Source organism: Salmo trutta, chromosome 38 (genome assembly GCF_901001165.1).
Source record: "Salmo trutta chromosome 38, fSalTru1.1, whole genome shotgun sequence".
NCBI lineage: Eukaryota > Metazoa > Chordata > Actinopteri > Salmoniformes > Salmonidae > Salmo > Salmo trutta.
In genome coordinates, this window is record NC_042994.1 from 16,534,747 (window position 1) to 16,555,843 (window position 21,097).

The window sequence follows — 21,097 nt, forward strand, 5'->3', positions numbered from 1 at the left end:
TTTGTTGGACCAAAGTTATACAAGCCTACTTGTTGGTCAGATATTGACCACTCTACAGTGTCTAAACCCAAAATGTCTCCTCTTTACACAAGACGCTCACTATCATTCTAAACTACTTGTCTTTGCTGTTAAATTTCCTGTGGGATACATGTGTTAAATGATATTGACTATCAGGAATAAAAAAGATCCAGGGATATGTTTGAGTGCCAGTAAGCTAATGCCTATATCAAAACCAATGCAAAATGAGAAGTATATTATTATTTTCAGAGTTAAGGTCTAGGTTTTTTAAATAGTGAACTCTTTCATTTTCAGTTGCATGCTCCACATGAGTTCACAGAGACTTTTTGAGTGAGATTATGTGGAGCGTGGACCGCATGTGGAGCGTGGACCGCATGTGGAGCGTGGACCGCATGTGGAGCGTGGACCGCATGTGGAGCGTGGACCGCATGTGGAGCGTGGACCGCATGTGGAGCGTGGAACGCATGTGGAGCGTGGAACGCATGTGGAGCGTGGAACGCATGGAAGAGTTTACTATTTATAAAACCTAGACCTTCACTCTGGAAAAATAACCAACTCTTGATAATTTACTTGTCATTTTGCATTCGTTTTGAGAGTACAAAAGTCTGGTTTGAATCTATAACATTTTAAGGTGCAATTTTAAGGTGCATTGTTAGTATTCTTTATCGAGCTGTTGAAAAATCCACAGGAGAAAAGACCATTGTAACTACATGCTGTACATTACAACCCTATGAGCAAAATACATTTAAAAAATGTCCTTTTTGGTTGAAAGGACATTGAAAATACATATTTTTCAACATATTGTGCTCACGGTGAAAAGATTTACTTTGAATTTGCAACCTCCCCATTGTAGTGTGCATCATCAACGTTAAGGTTGCTTTTGGTGATCCTACAGCTCTTTGACATAATGACACATTATCTATAAAAACAATATTTGAATCAATATTTTTTTTCTTTTTATCGGGGTGACTGTGTTTACTTTTTCAATTTATACAATGCATCTTGACTCGGAGGTTAGTTTTCTGTTATAATTTTCACAACTGCTGTAGTTTGATTTTGTGGTTTGCTGTATTTCAAATGGCATCTGTTCATTCTAAGGAAAGGACCAAGCTTTCGTTGTGTCCCTCCTGATGCGGCTTGCCAGGCTGTCGCGCTGTCTCCCTAGCTCTGGTCCAGGTTGTCACTGCTGCTTCCTGACACTGAGCCTCCTGAGCAGGACAAGCGTTAGCAATCCACACTAACACCCTGGACCAGAGCTACTCTCTCCCTATCTGAAGTGCCATCCTTGATCGGCTACTGGAAGTCGCTCTGGGTTCTTCCACTGATTTATAATTGTTATATTTTTACTGCCCTCCTTGAAGTATATTTGGTTCTCCGTTGTAATTATTGTTTCACTTTTTTCTTAATTCTTGTAGTAAATAAAGTTTACTTGCTACTACACTTTGCCATTGTCGGTTGTCAGATGATTGTGTGTGTGTGTGCTGCGCGCAGGGTTGGCGGGTGATTACATGGGGGTTTGTGTGTGAGAGAGTGAAAGATAAAGAGCAAGGGGAATGAACATTTTGATATATACATTTCAAGACCAAAAGTATGTGGACACCTGCTCGTTGAAGATCTCATTCCAAAATCTTGGGCATTAATATGGAGTTTGTCCCCCCCCTTTGCTGCTATAACAGCCTCCACTCTTCTGGGAAGGCTTTCCACTAGATATTGGAACATTGCTGTGGGGACTTGCTTCCATTCAGCCACAAGAGCATTAGTGTGGTCGGGCACTGATGTTGGGTGACTAGGCCTGGCTCGCAGTCGGCATTCCAATTGGGCCCAAAGGTGTTCTATGGGGTTGAGGTCAGGGCTCTGTGCAGGCCAGTCAAGTTCTTCCACACCGGTCTCGACAAACCATTTCTGTATGGACCTCACTTTGTGCACAGGGGCATTGTCAGGCTGAAACAGGAAAGGGCCTTCCCCAAATTGTTGCCACAAAGTTGGAAGCACAGAATTGTCTAGAATGTCATTGTATGCTGTAGCGTTAAGATTTCCCTTCACTGGAACTAAGGGGCCTAGCCCAAACCATGAAAAACAGCCCCAGACCATTATTCCTCCTCCACCAAACTTTACAGTTGGCACTGTGCATTGGGGCAGGTAGGGTTTTCCTGGCATCCACCAAACCCAGATTTGTCTGTCGGACTGCCAGATGGTGAAGCGTGATTCATCACTCCAGAGACAGGTTTCCGCTGCTCCAGAGTCCAATAACGGCGAGCTTTACACCACTCCAGCCGACTCTTGGCATTGCGCATGGTAATCTTAGGCTTGTGTGTGGTTGCTCTGCCATGGAAACCCGTTTAATGAAGTTCCTGATGAACAGTTCTTGTGCTGACATTGCTTCCAGAGGCAATTTGGAAATATAATCAAATGTTATTAGTCACATGTGCCGAATTCAACAGGTGTAGACCTTACAGTGAAATGCTTACTTATGAGCCCATAACCAACAATGCAGTTTAAAAAAAAATATGGATAAGAATAAGAAATAAAAATAAGTAATTAAAGAGCAGCAGTAAAATAACAATAGCGAGACTATATACAGGGGGGTACCGGTACAGAGTCAATGTGCGGGGGCACCGGTTAGTTGAGGTAATATGTACATGTAGAGTTATGAAAGTGACTTTGCATTGGTGATAACAACAGAGTAGCAGCGGTGTAAAAGAGGGAGGGGGGGCCATTTTGATTAGGTGTTCATGAGTCTTATGGCTTGGGTGTAGAAGCTGTTTCAAAGCCTCTTGGACCGCTCCGGTACTCAGTCGTGAGTGTTGCAACCAAGGACAAACAATTTTTATGCGCTAAGTGCTTTGTCACTCTGCTGTCCCGTTCTGTGAGCTTGTGTGGCCTACCACTTCGCAGCTGAGCCGTTGTTGCTCCTAGACATTTCCACTTCACAATAACAGCACTTACAGTTGACCGGGGCAGCTCTAGCATGGCGGAAATGTTATGAACTGACTTGTTGGAAAGGTGGAATCCAATGACAGTGCCACATTGAAAGTCAGTGAGCTCTTCACTTAGGCCATTCTACTGCCAATGTTTGTCTAGGATTGCATGGCTGTGTGCTCGATTTTATACATGTGGCTGAAATAGACGAATCCGTTAATTTGAAGGGGTGTCCACATACTTTTGTATATATAGTGTATATTGAATATATACCCACAGGGGCACTGACTGCTACAGACACCACACATTACCACAATTCAATATGAAATACCATAACCTAGTCACGGGGGCGCGCTGTCTGATCTTACTGCAGTTTTCCCATCTTTAAACCAAATACTCTATGGTAGCCGTGCGTAAGTCTCGCGAGGTTTGCACGTTTCATTTTCTTCATCCAGCATGGCCGCGCTGTATGAGGGATTCACGTTGTGCCGACTCGTACAAACTCAAAATGCTTCAGATTCGGAAATCCAGGGAATTGAACTGGATGGAGACAGTGACCATGCCATCGTCACCGATTCCACGAGATCTGTCACTTTATACAAGGTAATGTTGACCAATATAAGTGGCTGAACTGTTCAACCAGCTCAGCTGATGGCACATTCGTGTCCATTGCAGTGGGGGGATCCGACGCGTTTGATAATATAGCTAGCGACATATAACAATTGCTCCCTCTCTTACCAGTATTGCAATGGTGTTCATCAACTATCTAGCAACAAATCTGCGTATTCAGACGGTTTACTTGAATCAATCGACATGCACATAGGTGGACGTTAGCACACGTACTGTTCTTTCAATGGGAACAGTGCTGCTAGGTAGCTGCTTGGCGTTGGTTTGTTTGGTTAACTGACGTCGGTGCCACTGTCAAAAAGGTAGTCACACTAGTCTTGTATTTGAATATGAACGTAACCTACCGGAATAATATGACAAAGGTTGTGTTTGTGTTGAAAAATGCATGTGTTGTTTACTTATGAGGTGCTGTGTTGACAGGTTTCAGACCAGAAGCCTCTGGGTAGCTGGACGGTGAAACAGGGACAGTTGTTGACTTGTCCTGCAGTGTTCAACTTTCAGACCAAGGAGTATGTAGTGGTCTCCGACAACAAGGTAACACTTGTGGACACTTTCCACAAACATAGAAACTGAACACATTTAAAACGTCTGGACTTGACAATTGGACTTGATTCTTTGATTAAAGTGGTTGTCTTCACTTTGTTCATGGTCAATGAATGTTTACTCACTAGGTCATCAGAGTTTGGAAAGATGAAGACCTCAATTTAGACAAAGCATTTAAAGCAACTGTAAGTATGAGCTTCCTCTCACACAAGCATACAATTTCATCCTCCTCTGCTTTGACTTTGTCAATATGGTGACATACTCTGCAAATTGCACGGTAACATGAACTGTGCCAGTGAGAGGTCATTGTACCATAATTGAATCAAATTATGCCATATGTTTCTTTTTATCTCAGGCTTTCTTCTGGCTTTAAGGTCATTTCGCGATGTCTCGCAGTTATCGGTCTTCACTAGCTCTGTGTTTGCATGTCTGTTAGGTATCTGCTGATGTATGGAGGGTCCACTCTGCCCCAGGGGAAGAGCCTGTGGTGCTGTTCCAGAGAGGGTCAGTCAGACTCCTGGACTCCCTCCTCTCTGCCCCCCAACAGCCCATAGAGGATGTCCTGTCAGAGGAGGAGGTCATAAGGTCAGACAATGGACACTAGTCTGGATTAGAGATCCGTAACCTTCGGTTTGGTTGGCTTTAGTCCCACCACTATAGAGGCCAGTTGTTGTATTCTCTTTCAGAGCCATGGATATAAAAATAAATACAGTTGAAGTCGGAAGTTTACATACACTTAGGTTGGAGTCATTAAAACTCGTTTTTCAACCACTCCACAAATTTCTTGTTAACAAACTATAGTTTGGCAAGTCTGTTAGGACATCTACTGTGTGCATGACACAAGTAATTTTTCCAACAATTGTTTACAGACAGATTATTTGACTTATAATTCACTGCATCACAATTCCAGTGGGTCAGACGTTTACATACACTAAGTTGACTGTGCCTTTTTTGAAACAGCTTGGAAAATCCCAGAAAATGTTGTCATGGCTTTAGAAGCTTCTGATAGACTAATTTACATAATTTGAGTCAATTGGAGGTGTACCTGCGGATGTATTTCAAGGCCTACCTTCAAACTCAGTGCCTCTTTGCTTGACATAATGGGAAAATCAAAAGAAATCAGCCAAGACCTCAGAAAAATAATTGTAGACCTCCACAAGTCTGGTTCATTCTTGGGAGCAATTTCCAAATGCCTGAAGGTACCACGTTCATCTGTACAAACAATAGTACGCAAGTATAAACACCATGGGACCACGCAGCCGTCATACCGCTCAGGAAGGAGACGCGTTCTGTCTCCTAGAGATGGTGCAAATCAATTCCAGAACAACAGCAAAGGACCTTGTGAAGATGCTGGAGGAAACAGATACAAAAGTATATATATCCACAGTAAAACGAGTCCTATATCGACATAACCTGAAAGGCCGCTCAGCAAGGTAGAAGCCACTTCTCCAAAACCGACATAAAAAAGCCAGACTACGGTTTGCAGCTGCACATGGGGACAAAGATTGTACTTTTTGGAGAAATGTCTTCTGGTCTGATGAAACAAAAATAGAACTGTTTGGCCGTAATGACCGTTGTTATGTTTGGAGGAAAAAAGGGGAGGCTTGCAAGCCAAAGAACACAATCCCAACCGTGAAGCACGGGGTGGCAGCATCATGTTGTGTGGGTGCTTTGCTGCAGGAGGGACTGGTGTACTTCACAAAACAGATGGCATCATGAGGGAGGAAAATTATGTGAATATATTGAAGCAACGTCTCAAGACATCAGTCAGGAAGTTAAAACTTGGCCGCAAATGGGTCTTCCAAATGGACAATGACCACAAGCATACTTCCAAAGTTGTGGCAAAATGGCTTAAAGACAACAAAGTCAAGGTATTGGAGTGGCCATCACAAAGCCCTGACCTCAATCCCATAGAGAATTTGTGGGCTGGACTGAAAAAGCGTGTGCGAGCAAGGAGGCCTACAAACCTGACTCGGTTACACCAGCTCTGTCAGGAGGAATGGGCCAAAATTCACCCAACTTATTGTGGGAAGCTTGTGGAAGGCTACCTGAAACATTTGACCCAAGTTAAACAATTTAAAGGCAATGCTACCAAATACTAATTGGGTGTATGTATACTTCTCACCCACTGGGAATGTGATGAGAGAAATAAAAGCTGAAATAAATAATTCTCTCTACTATTATTCTGACATTTCACATTCTTAAAATAAAGTAGTGATCCTAACTGACCCTGACAGGGAATTTTTACTAGGATTAAATGTCAGGGATTGTGAACAACTGAGTTTAAATGTATTTGGCTGAGGTGTATGTAAACTTCCGACTTCAACTGTATATTGTTTTTTTTTTTAACTTGCAACCGTATTAAATTACAGTGAGTCAGCGACTATGGTAATTCTGTCCACATTGCTGTCAATACTTGGCTCATTTGAGTAAACAATCGTTTTTTGTGTGAGAGGCACACAGTTGACAATGTCCTCATGTTACCCCCTAGGTGGAGCACCAACATCGTGGCTGAGAAACAACACTTTGTCCTCTTCACGACAGAGCAGGTAGAATATCCTTTCCTCGCGGTACACCAGTACGCTGAATAGCCGTGTACTCAATGACCTGCCACGTGCAGGCATAAACACAGCGCCATCTGCAACAAGCTATATTTTGTGCAAGTCTGAATTCTATGCCACAATGTCGTGTTTAACATGGCTTCCCTGTTGTCCGTCACAGAAAGGGGAGCGCTGCCTTTATGTGCAGAGGCTCAACCCCAACACCCTACAGAAGTATAGGCTGGAGAGAGAAGACTCTGGAGGTCCCCCATTGAGTTTCTCTGCCTCTCTCCGGGACAAACACCTCAACCTGCTCTACCTGTGTGAGTACGGCCGTCACCTCCCTGCCTAAGTAATGTGTTAGAAATGTTCAAGTAGTAATGTTCATTCAGCTCTTTTAAGGTGCATTCTGCAGAAATCGTTCCGGCATTTCCTGGTAAAAATTCTAATAGTTAGCCCATTTTCAGTTTGTGACAAAACAAGCGATGTGTAGAGAATCAATGTACCATCTCAAATGCTGTGAAATATCTTTTCAGTAACCAAAAATATTGTATCTTCAGCTGTTTGAAACTGGTGTACTAAACCGAAAGTAAAAGACGGGAAAACTAAACTTAAGGACAGAAAGCATAGAAATAGCGCACATAGAACAGATGTACCACTTGGACTTGGTTTCAAAAACGTGACAGATCTATAACTCTCATTTCTATGTGAATTTTATCGGGTAGCCCAAAAAATGACATATTACAGCTTTAATGCTGATTTCACCCCCCCCCCCAGATAACTAGAATACTGTTGAAATGGTACTGCATTCGATAACAATGAAGCACTTAACAAACAATGAAACGCGGTTGTCGGTCATCATAGCTACAGCCTCATGATAGCATTTCGTTTTTTTATGAGAAACTTGCGCTCTCAGTGATGTACTGGTGACAAGGCTGTGATTGACCTGACTTGCATCTGTCTTTCTCGCTCTCTCTTTTTTTCCAGACCCTAACGGCTGTGTGTACCAGAGTGTGGTGGCGGCGCGGGGGTATGTGGGGCTGGAGGGGGTGCAGACCCTGCCTCGTAGCCTGCGCCTGAGGCTGCCCGTGGGGGAGGGAGAGCTGGGAGCTGCCTCGGCAGTGGCCCTGGACGAAGCTCATGTGGCTGTGGTGGGGGTGCCCCATCCCTCCGCCAGGACTGGCAAAGGTAAATATCAGGTTTGGGATCAATGCCATGTCAATTCAGGAGCTAAACAGAAATGTCAGTTTTCCTCATGCGGGTAATTGGAGTTGTAGTTTACTTCATGAATTGATTGAATTATGATTCTCACACACATTCACCCAGCATCAACCCCTAGATACGTACTTTTCAAAGTTCTGATTTGACGCGCGTAAACAACATGGTGACATCTTCTCCTTGTTTGCTCGGGAGCTTTCACCACGTTGCTCACATCCAATCCTTTTTATTATTATTTTGTTCAATTTCAGATTTCCTCTGCATCTGGAATACTAATTTCCAGACTCTTCAGGCTGGTAAGGAGTTGGCGGGAAGAATCCATGGACAGGTAGGAATACTCAGATTTTGGAGTTTCATTTTTTTTTTGCCTCACAAACTTCAACCAAATGACTCTATACTTGTATCTTGTACTAAAGACCCGCTTCACTCCTATTTATATCAATGATCATTCCTTCATTTCCCCTCAGGTCTGGTGTTATTTGGGAAAGCTGTTTGTCCCTCATGGCAAGGCCCTCTCCGTCATTCCCTACGAGTGTCAGAAGTCTTCTCTGGCCTCGGCCCTGGGGAAACTACGACACCCTGGGATCGCAGGTAACAAGGCACTTCCTCAGTGAAACAGTCACCCGAGTGGCGTTAGTCGTCCTTGACTGTGCCTGGTTGAATCTAAAATGGCACCCTATTCCCTATACAGTGCACTGCTTTTAATACAAGTCCTAGTGTCCCTGGTCAAAAGTAGTGAATAGGAAGCCATTTCAGATGAAGCTATATCACTCCTGTTTACACGTCATTGCATACGTTTCCCTCACCTATCTAATGTACTGAATCTGTAAATTACTGTTTTGAAATTGCATCTGAAGAGCATCCCTTGAAATGTCATCTTAAACAAACAGTTTAGTGAGTTGGATTTTATTTCATTTGCACCTTTGTAGTGTCCAAATCGTCGGTGGCTGTGCCCTCTTGGAACACCCTACTCCATGGGGATCAGACACAGGGGCCCACCAAAATAGTAGAGACCAGGAAGAGTGTAAGTTAACCTGACTTCCAGAATTGATTGACCCTAACCCTAGTACTTTACCACCGGAATGGATTAATGTTAATTTCACCTGTTCTGATTGGTCCTCCCTTGTACAGAAGCTGAGTCGGAAGAGCCAATCAGCGCAAGCCCTCACAGTGGACCAAGTACTGCAGCTTGTCAAGGTATTTTAGATCAACTATTCATTTTGCTCTTCTGTTTTGATAGTCTCAAACAGGTATTGATGTTCTACGTTGAGTGAATGTAATTGTTCTCAAGGAAATGTTAAGTTAGGTGTTGACTGTGGTCAATCCTCAACCCCTCCAGACTGGTCCAGTGGATGAGGTCCAGAGGGAGGTGGAGGCCCTGGTCTCCAGAGGCGATGCCCAGGACCTGCAGCTCTCGGTGGGCCAGCTGGCCTGCCACCTGGTGGCCCGAAGCCAGGCCGAGACAGCCTTCTACACTCCCGGGGCCCTGGCACAGCTGGTGCAAACACAGTGCCTTTGCCACAGGTGAGGGTGGCATTGGGTTGACTGGACCTCCTACGGCACGGGGTATTGGTCCTTTGGACAGGGAGGTTATCAGAATGATGGGCTTTATTGGGTGCGTGGTAGTAGTGTTGGTGCCATCCACTTGTTATGCAAGTTGGGGTGTGTGTCTTGCCTCCATCCTCACCGATCTAGCAAGACATCAGTGTTGAAGTACGTGAGACCGGTCTCGAGACCACATTTTGAGTGTGTCTTTGTCGGATACATTTGCACTCGGTCTTGACTCGGTCTCGGACAGTGAGCCTCATAATTTCTTCCTGAGACCAGCAGAGTAAAAAAACTCAGAATTATCAGCTTCTATCCAGTAAGCACATAAAACTGCTTCGCCAGGCCAAATATATACTCCTTTCTGGAAACATGAATACCTGAAGTCTTTATATCTATTATAGACCTGTTTGCGCAGTGGTGAACCTATAGGCCTTCAGTGTGTGACAGGTTAGTACAGTGGTGAACCTATAGGTCTTCAGTGTGTGACAGGTTAGTACAGTGGTGAACCTATAGGTCTTCAGTGTGTGACAGGTTAGTACAGTGGTGAACCTATAGGTCTTCAGTGTGTGACAGGTTAGTACAGTGGTGAACCTATAGGTCTTAAGTGTGTGACAGGTTAGTACAGTGGTGAACCTATAGGTCTTCAGTGTGACAGGTTAGTACAGTGGTGAACCTATAGGTCTTCAGTATGTGACAGGTTAGTACAGTGGTGAACCTATAGGTCTTCAGTGTGACAGGTTAGTACAGTGGTGAATCTATAGGTCTTCAGTGTGACAGGTTAGTACAGTGGTGAACCTATAGGTCTTCAGTGTGACAGGTTAGTACAGTGGTGAACCTATAGGTCTTCAGTGTGTGACAGGTTAGTACAGTGGTGAACCTATAGATCTTCAGTATGTGACAGGTTAGTACAGTGGTGAACCTATAGGTCTTCAGTGTGACAGGTTAGTACAGTGGTGAACCTATAGGTCTTCAGTGTGACAGGTTAGTACAGTGGTGAACCTATAGGTCTTCAGTGTGTGATAGGTTAGTACAGTGGTGAACCTATAGGTCTTCAGTGTGTGACAGGTTAGTACAGTGCTGAACCTATAGGTCTTCAGTGTGTGACAGGTTAGTACAGTGGGGAACCTATAGACCTTCAGTGTGTGACAGGTTAGTACAGTGGTGAACCTATAGGTCTTCAGTGTGTGACAGGTTAGTACAGTGGTGAACCTATAGGTCTTCAGTGTGTGACAGGTTAGTACAGTGGTGAACCTATAGGTCTTCAGTGTGTGACAGGTTAGTACAGTGGTGAACCTATAGGTCTTCAGTGTGTGACAGGTTAGTACAGTGGTGAACCTATAGGTCTTCAGTGTGTGACAGGTTAGTACAGTGGTGAACCTATAGGTCTTCAGTGTGTGACAGGTTAGTACAGTGGTGAACCTATAGGTCTTCAGTGTGTGACAGGTTAGTACAGTGCTGAACCTATAGGTCTTCAGTGTGTGACAGGTTAGTACAGTGGTGAACCTATAGGTCTTCAGTGTGTGACAGGTTAGTACAGTGGTGAACCTATAGGTCTTCAGTGTGTGACAGGTTAGTACAGTGGTGAACCTATAGGTCTTCAGTGTGTGACAGGTTAGTACAGTGGTGAACCTATAGGTCTTCAGTGTGTGACAGGTTAGTACAGTGGTGAACCTATAGGTCTTAAGTGTGTGACAGGTTAGTACAGTGGTGAACCTATAGGTCTTCAGTGTGACAGGTTAGTACAGTGGTGAACCTATAGGTCTTCAGTATGTGACAGGTTAGTACAGTGGTGAACCTATAGGTCTTCAGTGTGACAGGTTAGTACAGTGGTGAATCTATAGGTCTTCAGTGTGACAGGTTAGTACAGTGGTGAACCTATAGGTCTTCAGTGTGACAGGTTAGTACAGTGGTGAACCTATAGGTCTTCAGTGTGTGACAGGTTAGTACAGTGGTGAACCTATAGATCTTCAGTATGTGACAGGTTAGTACAGTGGTGAACCTATAGGTCTTCAGTGTGACAGGTTAGTACAGTGGTGAACCTATAGGTCTTCAGTGTGACAGGTTAGTACAGTGGTGAACCTATAGGTCTTCAGTGTGTGACAGGTTAGTACAGTGGTGAACCTATAGGTCTTCAGTGTGTGACAGGTTAGTACAGTGCTGAACCTATAGGTCTTCAGTGTGTGACAGGTTAGTACAGTGGGGAACCTATAGACCATCAGTGTGTGACAGGTTAGTACAGTGGTGAACCTATAGGTCTTCAGTGTGTGACAGGTTAGTACAGTGGTGAACCTATAGGTCTTCAGTGTGTGACAGGTTAGTACAGTGGTGAACCTATAGGTCTTCAGTGTGTGACAGGTTAGTACAGTGCTGAACCTATAGGTCTTCAGTGTGTGACAGGTTAGTACAGTGGTGAACCTATAGGTCTTCAGTGTGTGACAGGTTAGTACAGTGGTGAACCTATAGGTTTTCAGTGTGTGACAGGTTAGTACAGTGCTGAACCTATAGGTCTTCAGTGTGTGACAGGTTAGTACAGTGGTGAACCTATAGGTCTTCAGTGTGTGACAGGTTAGTACAGTGGTGAACCTATAGGTCTTCAGTGTGACAGGTTAGTACAGTGGTGAACCTATAGGTCTTCAGTGTGTCACAGGTTAGTACAGTGGTGAATCTATAGGTCTTCAGTGTGACAGGTTAGTACAGTGGTGAACCTATAGGTCTTCAGTGTGTGACAGGTTAGTACAGTGGTGAACCTATAGGTCTTCAGTGTGTGACAGGTTAGTACAGTGGTGAACCTATAGGTCTTCAGTGTGACAGGTTAGTACAGTGGTGAACCTATAGGTCTTCAGTGTGTGACAGGTTAGTACAGTGGTGAACCTATAGGTCTTCAGTGTGACAGGTTAGTACAGTGGTGAACCTATAGGTCTTCAGTGTGTGACAGGTTAGTACAGTGGTGAACCTATAGGTCTTCAGTGTGTGACAGGTTAGTACAGTGCTGAACCTATAGGTCTTCAGTGTGTGACAGGTTAGTACAGTGGGGAACCTATAGACCATCAGTGTGTGACAGGTTAGTACAGTGGTGAACCTATAGGTCTTCAGTGTGTGACAGGTTAGTACAGTGGTGAACCTATAGGTCTTCAGTGTGTGATAGGTTAGTACAGTGGGGAACCTATAGACCTTCAGTGTGTGACAGGTTAGTACAGTGGTGAACCTATAGACCATCAGTGTGTGACAGGTTAGTACAGTGGTGAACCTATAGGTCTTCAGTGTGTGACAGGTTAGTACAGTGGTGAACCTATAGGTCTTCAGTGTGTGACAGGTTAGTACAGTGGTGAACCTATAGGTCTTCAGTGTGTGACAGGTTAGTACAGTGGTGAACCTATAGGTCTTCAGTGTGTGATAGGTTAGTACAGTGGGGAACCTATAGACCTTCAGTGTGTGACAGGTTAGTACAGTGGTGAACCTATAGACCATCAGTGTGTGACAGGTTAGTACAGTGGTGAACCTATAGGTCTTCAGTGTGTGACAGGTTAGTACAGTGGTGAACCTATAGGTCTTCAGTGTGTGACAGGTTAGTACAGTGGTGAACCTATAGGTCTTCAGTGTGTGACAGGTTAGTACAGTGCTGAACCTATAGGTCTTCAGTGTGTGACAGGTTAGTACAGTGGTGAACCTATAGGTCTTCAGTGTGACAGGTTAGTACAGTGGTGAACCTATAGGTCTTCAGTGTGACAGGTTAGTACAGTGGTGAACCTATAGGTCTTCAGTGTGTGACAGGTTAGTACAGTGGTGAACCTATAGGTCTTCAGTGTGTGACAGGTTAGTACAGTGGTGAACCTATAGGTCTTCAGTGTGTGACAGGTTAGTACAGTGGTGAACCTATAGGCCTTCAGTGTGTGACAGGTTAGTACAGTGGTGAACCTATAGGCCTTCAGTTTGTGACAGGTTAGTACAGTGGTGAACCTATAGGTCTTCAGTGTGTGACAGGTTAGTACAGTGGTGAACCTATAGGTCTTCAGTGTGACAGGTTAGTACAGTGGTGAACCTATAGGTCTTCAGTATGTGACAGGTTAGTACAGTGGTGAACCTATAGGTCTTCAGTGTGACAGGTTAGTACAGTGGTGAACCTATAGGCCTTCAGTGTGTGACAGGTTAGTACAGTGGGGAACCTATAGACCATCAGTGTGTGACAGGTTAGTACAGTGGTGAACCTATAGACCATCAGTGTGTGACAGGTTAGTACAGTGGTGAACCTATAGGTCTTCAGTGTGACAGGTTAGTACAGTGGTGAACCTATAGGTCTTCAGTGTGACAGGTTAGTACAGTGGTGAATCTATAGGTCTTCAGTGTGACAGGTTAGTACAGTGGTGAACCTATAGGTCTTCAGTGTGACAGGTTAGTACAGTGGTGAATCTATAGGTCTTCAGTGTGACAGGTTAGTACAGTGGTGAACCTGTAGGTGTGACAGGTTAGTACAGTGGTGAACCTATTGACCTTCAGTGTGTGAGAACAGGTTAATGATGCTGAAAGGTAAACAACCAGCACACATGTAGGAGTGTGTGCTCTTTTAAAAGGGCCAGTGGTGTAGTGGAGGCTATATGCCATATAAGCACTATTTTTTTCAATTTTATTTTTTATGGCCGTTGCGTGTACTCCCTTAATCCCCACTGATGCAAAGTAGTGTAGTGGATGTACATACAGTGGGGGAAAAAAGTATTTGATCCCCTGCTGATTTTGTACGGTTTCCCACTTACAAAGAAATGATCAGTCTATAATTTTAATGTTAGGTTTATTTGAACAGTGAGAGACAGAATAACAAGAAAAACTCCAGAAAAACGCATATCAAAAATGTTATAAAATGATTTGCATTTTAATGAGGGAAATAAGTATTTGACCCCTCTGCAAAACATGACTTAGTACTTGGTGGCAAAACCCTTGTTGGCAATCACAGAGGTCAGACGTTTCTTGTAGTTGGCCACCAGGTTTGCACACATCTCAGGAGGGATTTTGTCCCACTCCTCTTTGCAGATCTTCTCCAAGTCATTAAGGTTTCGAGGCTGATGTTTGGTAACTCGAACCTTCAGCTCCCTCCACAGATTTTCTATGGGATTAAGGTCTGTAGACCGGCTAGGCCACTCCAGGACCTTAATGTGCTTCTTCTTGAGCCACTCCTTTGTTGCCTTGGCTGTGTGTTTTGGGTCATTGTCATGCTGGAATACCCATCCACGACCCATTTTCAATGCTCTGGCTGAGGAAAGGAGGTTCTCACCCAAGATTTGACGGTACATGGCCCCGTCCATTGTCCCTTTGATGCGGTGAAGTTGTCCTGTCCCCTTAGCAGAAAAACACCCCCAAAGCATAATGTTTCCACCTCCATGTTTGACGGTGAAGATGGTGTTCTTGGGGTCATAGGCAGCATTCCTCCTCCTCCAAACACGGCGAGTTGAGTTGATGTCAAAGAGCTCCATTTTGGTCTCATCTGACCACAACACTTTCACCCAGTTGTCCTCTGAATCATTCAGATGTTCATTGGCAAACTTCAGACGGGCCTGTATATGTATTCTTGAGCAGGGGGACCTTGCGGGCGCTGCAGGATTTCAGTCCTTCACGGCATTGTGTTACACCAATTGTTTTCTTGGTGACTATGGTCCCAGCTGCCTTGAGATCATTGACAAGATCCTCCCGTGTAGTTCTGGGCTGATTCCTCACCGTTCTCATGATCATTGCAACTCCACGAGGTGAGATCTTGCATGGAGCCCCAGGCCGAGGGAGATTCACAGTTCTTTTGTGTTTCTTCCATTTGCAAATAATCGCACCAAATGTTGTCACCTTCTCACCAAGCTGCTTGGCGATGGTCTTGTAGCCCATTCCAGCCTTGTGTAGGTCTACAATCTTGTCCCTGACATCCTTGGAGAGCTCTTTGGTCTTGGCCATGGTGGAGAGTTTGGAATCTGATTGATTGATTGCTTCTGTGGACAGGTGTCTTTTTTACAGGTAACAAGCTGCGGTTAGGAGCACTCCCTTTGAGAGTGTGCTCCTAATCTCAGCTCGTTACCTGTATAAAAGACACCTGGGAGCCAGAAATCTTTCTGATTGAGAGGGGGTCAAATACTTATTTCCCTCATTTAAAATGCAAATCAATTTATAACATTTTTGACATGCGTTTTTCTGGATATTTTTGTTGTTATTCTGTCTCTCACGGTTCAAATAAACCTACCATTAAAATTATAGACTGATCCTTTCTTTGTCAGTGGGCAAACGTACAAAATCAGCAGGGGATCAAATACTTTTTTCCCCCCACTGTACGACTTATCAGTTATGTTGTACAATAGAGAAATCATGCACAGAGTAGCCTAGAATTTCGCAAATCAAGTGAAATATATTAATATGCACGCCACACCCATAGCCAGGTTTCAGCGGAATATCATCTGCGGGGAACAAGAGTGCGCAGTTCTCCACTGGTTTTGGCATGGAGCAGCTCAGAAGAATGACATTAGTAGCCGGTAGGGTAGGTAGGAAAGATGTTTAAAAGTATGATAAATACCAGGAAATGCTAACTAAAACAACAATGTGTATGCAAACCAGGTATTGGTCTGAAGTGTTGGTTAGTAGGCTATTTGTGATGTGCAGTTCAGTCATCATGCCCTGTTTGCATCAGGGGTGGTGTGGGCCTGGGTGGACACAGGTCCATCCAATCAGATTGAGCTGAGAAGCAGGCCACTTGCGATTTTTTTTTTTTTTTTTTTGCGAAATGTGAGTATTCTCCGGTTACCATTACACCACCACATAGGGCAGATGGAAAGACGGCAGTCACACACATTTTTATTTAGCTAGGTAAGTCGGTTAAGAACTATTTCGTATTTAGACACAGCATGGTGTTAAAGGATAAGCAGTCTATAAACGTGGATATAATAAGCCAGTAGATCCTAATCATGAGAATACAAAAACACAACCGTTAGGCTAATGCACAACTATTACTCCCCGTTGCATAAACGTTTAATGTTTAGCACACAAAGTCACCTGCCACCTAAAGTTTAAATGTAACAATGTTTCACATGTTAGTTATTTTCGTAGAGCTTGCTAACAGCAAGGGAGCTGCAATAAAAAAAAACACAATTCCACTCACCAGATGATCATTTGAAACTTCACTTCTTGTAGAGAGTTATTCTTGAAAAGGGAGAAGCTAACAAATTAGGAACAACATCTTTGATAACACCTGCTGCAGCCTCTGCAACTAGTCTCCAACAAAAGATTGCTAGCTAGACCGTGGGGAAACTTCTGCTCCATATTGTACAGTGGCCGGGTTGGCCTTTGAGAAGGCAGAAGTTACCATACGTTTTTTTGTAAAAACGGTCCCACCTATTACAAGTCAAAATTTGGTTGGTTGATAAAACTGTCACTCTAAAATGTTGCCCCTAATACAGTTGAATGGCAGATGCCTTCTATCTAGTTTGATTGCCTAGCCAATGGCTTGTCTTAGCTAGATTTATCTCACCAGAGACCACAAAAAAAAATCATGATTGGTTCTTTTTTTTTTCTCTTCAGTGTTAACCTTTCCATTCCAACAAAATCTGAAGAGATTAAATCAGAACATCACTCAAAAGAATGATGTAATTACAATTATTGTTATAATTACTTTATAAATCCTTTGGTGTGGAAGGCCCATTGTTCCCCACTGTGTTTGAGTTAGTAATAATTTGTAGAGTGGCTCTATTCCCTCAGCATGCATTTTGTAACTTCTGAATGTATAAAGAATCCATATGGTGTTCTGAAATATGAACACAGAAATACTTGACATTTTGAACTGATGATTTGACGAAATTACAATCATGGTCTTGAATTTGACTTTTTCGTGGCTCGGTCTTGACTCGGACCGCTTGTCACCCTCCCGGTCTAAGTCTTGACAAAGTCTCCCCCCCTTGCGGTTTTGGTCTTTTCTCTCCGGGCTTGGTCTTGAATCGGTCTCGCTTTAGGTGGTCTCGAACACTGCAAGAAATCATAGGTAAAGACATTATGGTGGGTACCTATCAGTAGCAATGAAGGAAAGAATAGGAAAGGAAGCTTTTTGTTGTGTTTTCCACAGTCTTTTGTTGAGTCCCTTGGTTTGGTTCTGACCTGTTCTGTGTCTTTCTGCAGCGTGTGTCCCGACCTCCTGCTGCTGGCCCTGGAGCACAAGGACTACTTCCTGTGTCAGCTCTGCCTGCAGCTCTTCCCAGACATCCCTGAGGTGGTCACGTGTGCCTGCCTCAAAACCTTCATCAGGTCAGTCTAACTCGATAGTGTATTGACTGTACCTATACGTTGTGAATAAGATGAATTCTGGTGAAGCTCAGGCTAGTGTTTCCTACCAATGCAGGAGCATGGTTATGTAATTGTTGTGCTCTCTTTTGATGGTTGAAGTTTCTATTAATTGTGTACAATGCATATTTTTTCCACCACATTGTAAACCAAGCGGTCTCTTTTGTGGCTGTGTATTGCTTTTTAATTATGCTTATTTTGAAGTGCTTTATTTCTAGAACTTGTTTTGTTTGAACCATTTCCAGTACTTCCTAGTCTTGTTCCTGTAAGTACAATAGTTTGTCAACTCATATAAATAGCCTGAAATCAGGATTGTTGTTGTAACGGCGGTGTGTCACTCTCCCTCAAGTGTGCCAGACGGAGACGTGGAGATGGTCAGTCTGGAGCCGGACAGCGTGTCCTTCATGGAGGGCCTGGTGGCGGCGGGGGCCCGGGGGGGCCAACAGAACGGCTTCAGCCCGCCTCTGTTTGAGGAGGACAGCTGTGACGCCAACCACCAGCCCAAACCTCCCCAGGATAAGAAGCCCACATTGCAGCTAGAGGCCTGTCCCGTGGGTCTACACAAGGCTGTGCTACTGTATCCTTTTGTATAGTCTGGACAATCATTTCCCTGAACACTAATCCATTGCAAGACTACAGTAATATCTGCTTATGGCATTATTGATTGAACAGTGTATTTGATAGACGTACATTGACACACAATCATCAATAGTCAGAGGGATTGAACCAACACAAGGCTGTTACTGTATCCTCTCACTATAGGTTTGTTGAATTGGTTGTTTCGTTGAATTGTTCATTAATGGGAATAGGTAAAATTAAATAACAATGACACATTTCATTGTCAACAGTCGGCTGCAATGCACCATAATGTTTACCTTGCGCTAATATACAGCACCAGTCCATAGAAATGACTCTTAAACCTGTGTGGAGGTGTTATAACTTAACTGTGCTGCTACAGTAATGAGGTCCTGCAGACGCCGTACAGTGACAACTTCCTGCTCCCCCACCTGAAGGACCTCGATACTCAGCAGGTTATTGTGAGTAGATACCTGTGTCTCATCTCCTTGACAATATGCCATCGTTGGATCAATTCCATTTCATTCGTCGATTCAGGCAGTAAATTCCAATTCCAGTCTTCCTCATTGAAGAACAGTAAAATGTGAATATTTGTTTACTTCCTGAATTGGTTTGGAATTGACTGTAATCCTGCAATATACCATGGTGTTTTTTTTTCTATTTACTACCAATTTATGTATTGCAGTTAGCTATGAGGATGCATTGAAAGGCTGATGGTTGCATCCTTCTGTTTCCTTTCCTCTTCTAGCTCTTTCTTCAGTACCTCCAGTTTGTCTATTTCAAATATTCCCAAGACGTGTACACACACACGGCAGGTTTGAGATCGCCCACGATGCCACAGGTTGGTACATTGAAGCTTTAAAGTTATACAAAAAGTGAATGCATATAATTATATTTTATAGCATTAACTTAATGTGTGTATTCTGAATTTCCTTTTCTAGATCATTGACTGGGTGTGCTTGTTGTTGGATGCTCATTTTACAGTCTTGGTCATGACTCCTGATGCCAAAGGATTGCTGTCAAATCTCCAAAGCTTTGTCAAGTCCCAGGTAAATGCTTGTTCTTTGGTCCAAATGATATTTGAGCATTTTTGTTGTCATGGTTCCCTTGATAACAACTAATGTTTACCTCTTCAGTGGTTCAAACTGGAAATGCAAGCGTTGCAATTATAAATGCTAGACGTTTTGTGTCAGAACTTCACAAAGGTAGACTCAGCGTTTTATGACGTTGCTACGAGATCGACGATATTAGGATGAGCACGATGCAAGACTTTGCTGACACACAGAGTATCTGCGCATGTGCACTGGTTCGCTCCACGCTTACAAAACGTGCTAGCTACGGGACCGACCCAGCTCAAGAGTTCAGCCATACGCTTCAACGCTCTTATTTGTTGTGGAAATTGACACCCTACTGCTATTTACTTTGTGCATCTACTTCATCTCGCTGACGCACATGCTGTATATGGTTCTTTGTTGTAAGGGTTAATTTAACGTCTATCCCCATCTATCCATTCCAGGTGAAACTATTCTCTGAACTGGGGAAGATCGAGAGCAGCCTTCAAGAGCTCCACAAAATGAAGCTGTCGAAGGACATCAGCCAGTACTCCATAGAAGTCATTGAGCTGTTTTAGACTATATTTACAGATTATTTCTAATCAAACTCTGCCGTTGACCTTCTCTCCCCATTTCTCTTGGTCAGTTGCGTCGTTGTGTTCCACTTTGTATTTGGTCCACTACCAAAAGGTCCATGGTTCAACTGCTGTATCATACCTACCTACTGTAGATGCCTACACTGGTCCCAGATCTGCTTGTGCTTTCAACGATGAGCATAGGAGTTGGCTGAGCAGCGCCCAAACAGATCTGGGATCAGTCTAGTAGATTCCCAGATGTGTAGAGAAAATGATTCTCTAGTTCTGAACTGTGCCATTGACGAGGCCTAGGTCCCTATAGCCATGTGATTTGTATTTGTCTTTATAATCTGAGGGCGTGTGTAGTAGAAATATTTGCTAATATGAATTATGTAAACGATATAGTCCCATGATATTGCAACATTGTATAGATATTTTTTACCTATGAAACATACTGCCCTTTTTATAGGAATATACAAAATACTGGCATGTGTAGAAATGGGACTCAACCTTCCATATGGTTGACAATCTTGTGGTTAAATGTTGTATTTCCTGAAGGCTATTTGGACTGTGAATAACTGTACATCTCCCAATCACATTGTAGTATAGCATGTTTTCTATAGATACAATTTCTGTTGCATTCTAACAAAGTAAATTCTGAATTAATATGACAGTATTTGTATTAAAAATACCCAATGCACAAAATGACCCTCATCTTTGTCCCATCATGAATGGTTATATGTATGTCTACGGTAAGATGACATGATACCATATACAAAAGTATTGTGGACACCCCTTCAAATTAGTGGATTTGGCTATTTCAGCCATACCTGTTGCTGACAGGCAGGGGCGCAAGTTAGATTTTAAAAGTGGGGGGTAGCATATATATATATATATATATATATATATATATATATATATATATATACTCTGCTCAAAAAAATAAAGGGAACACTTAAACAACACAATGTAACTCCCAAGTCAATCACACTTCTGTGAAATCAAACTGTCCACTTAGGAAGCAACACGGACAATACATTTCAAATGCTGTTGTGCAAATGGAATAGACAACAGGTGGAAATTATAGGCAATTAGCAAGACACCCCCAATAAAGGAGTGGTTCTGCAGGTGGTGACCACAGACCACTTCTCAGTTCCTATGCTTCCTGGCTGATGTTTTGGTCACTTTT

General features: G+C 43.4%; 1 protein-coding gene across 1 annotated transcript; it reads left to right on the top strand.

Moving 5' to 3' along the window:
* Positions 1-3,378: 3,378 nt before the first annotated feature.
* LOC115178296 (nucleolar protein 11-like) lies at positions 3,379-20,613 on the top strand. The gene is made up of 18 exons (XM_029739409.1): positions 3,379-3,540; positions 3,985-4,098; positions 4,236-4,292; positions 4,544-4,692; positions 6,599-6,656; positions 6,829-6,970; positions 7,635-7,835; positions 8,117-8,193; positions 8,333-8,456; positions 8,795-8,889; positions 8,997-9,062; positions 9,205-9,389; positions 17,544-17,669; positions 18,055-18,282; positions 18,664-18,742; positions 19,030-19,122; positions 19,223-19,330; positions 19,798-20,613. Exons 1-18 carry the CDS (start codon positions 3,394-3,396, stop codon positions 19,909-19,911), a joined length of 2,163 nt encoding a protein of 720 aa, XP_029595269.1. The 5' UTR covers positions 3,379-3,393; the 3' UTR covers positions 19,912-20,613.
* Positions 20,614-21,097: the final 484 nt, after the last annotated feature.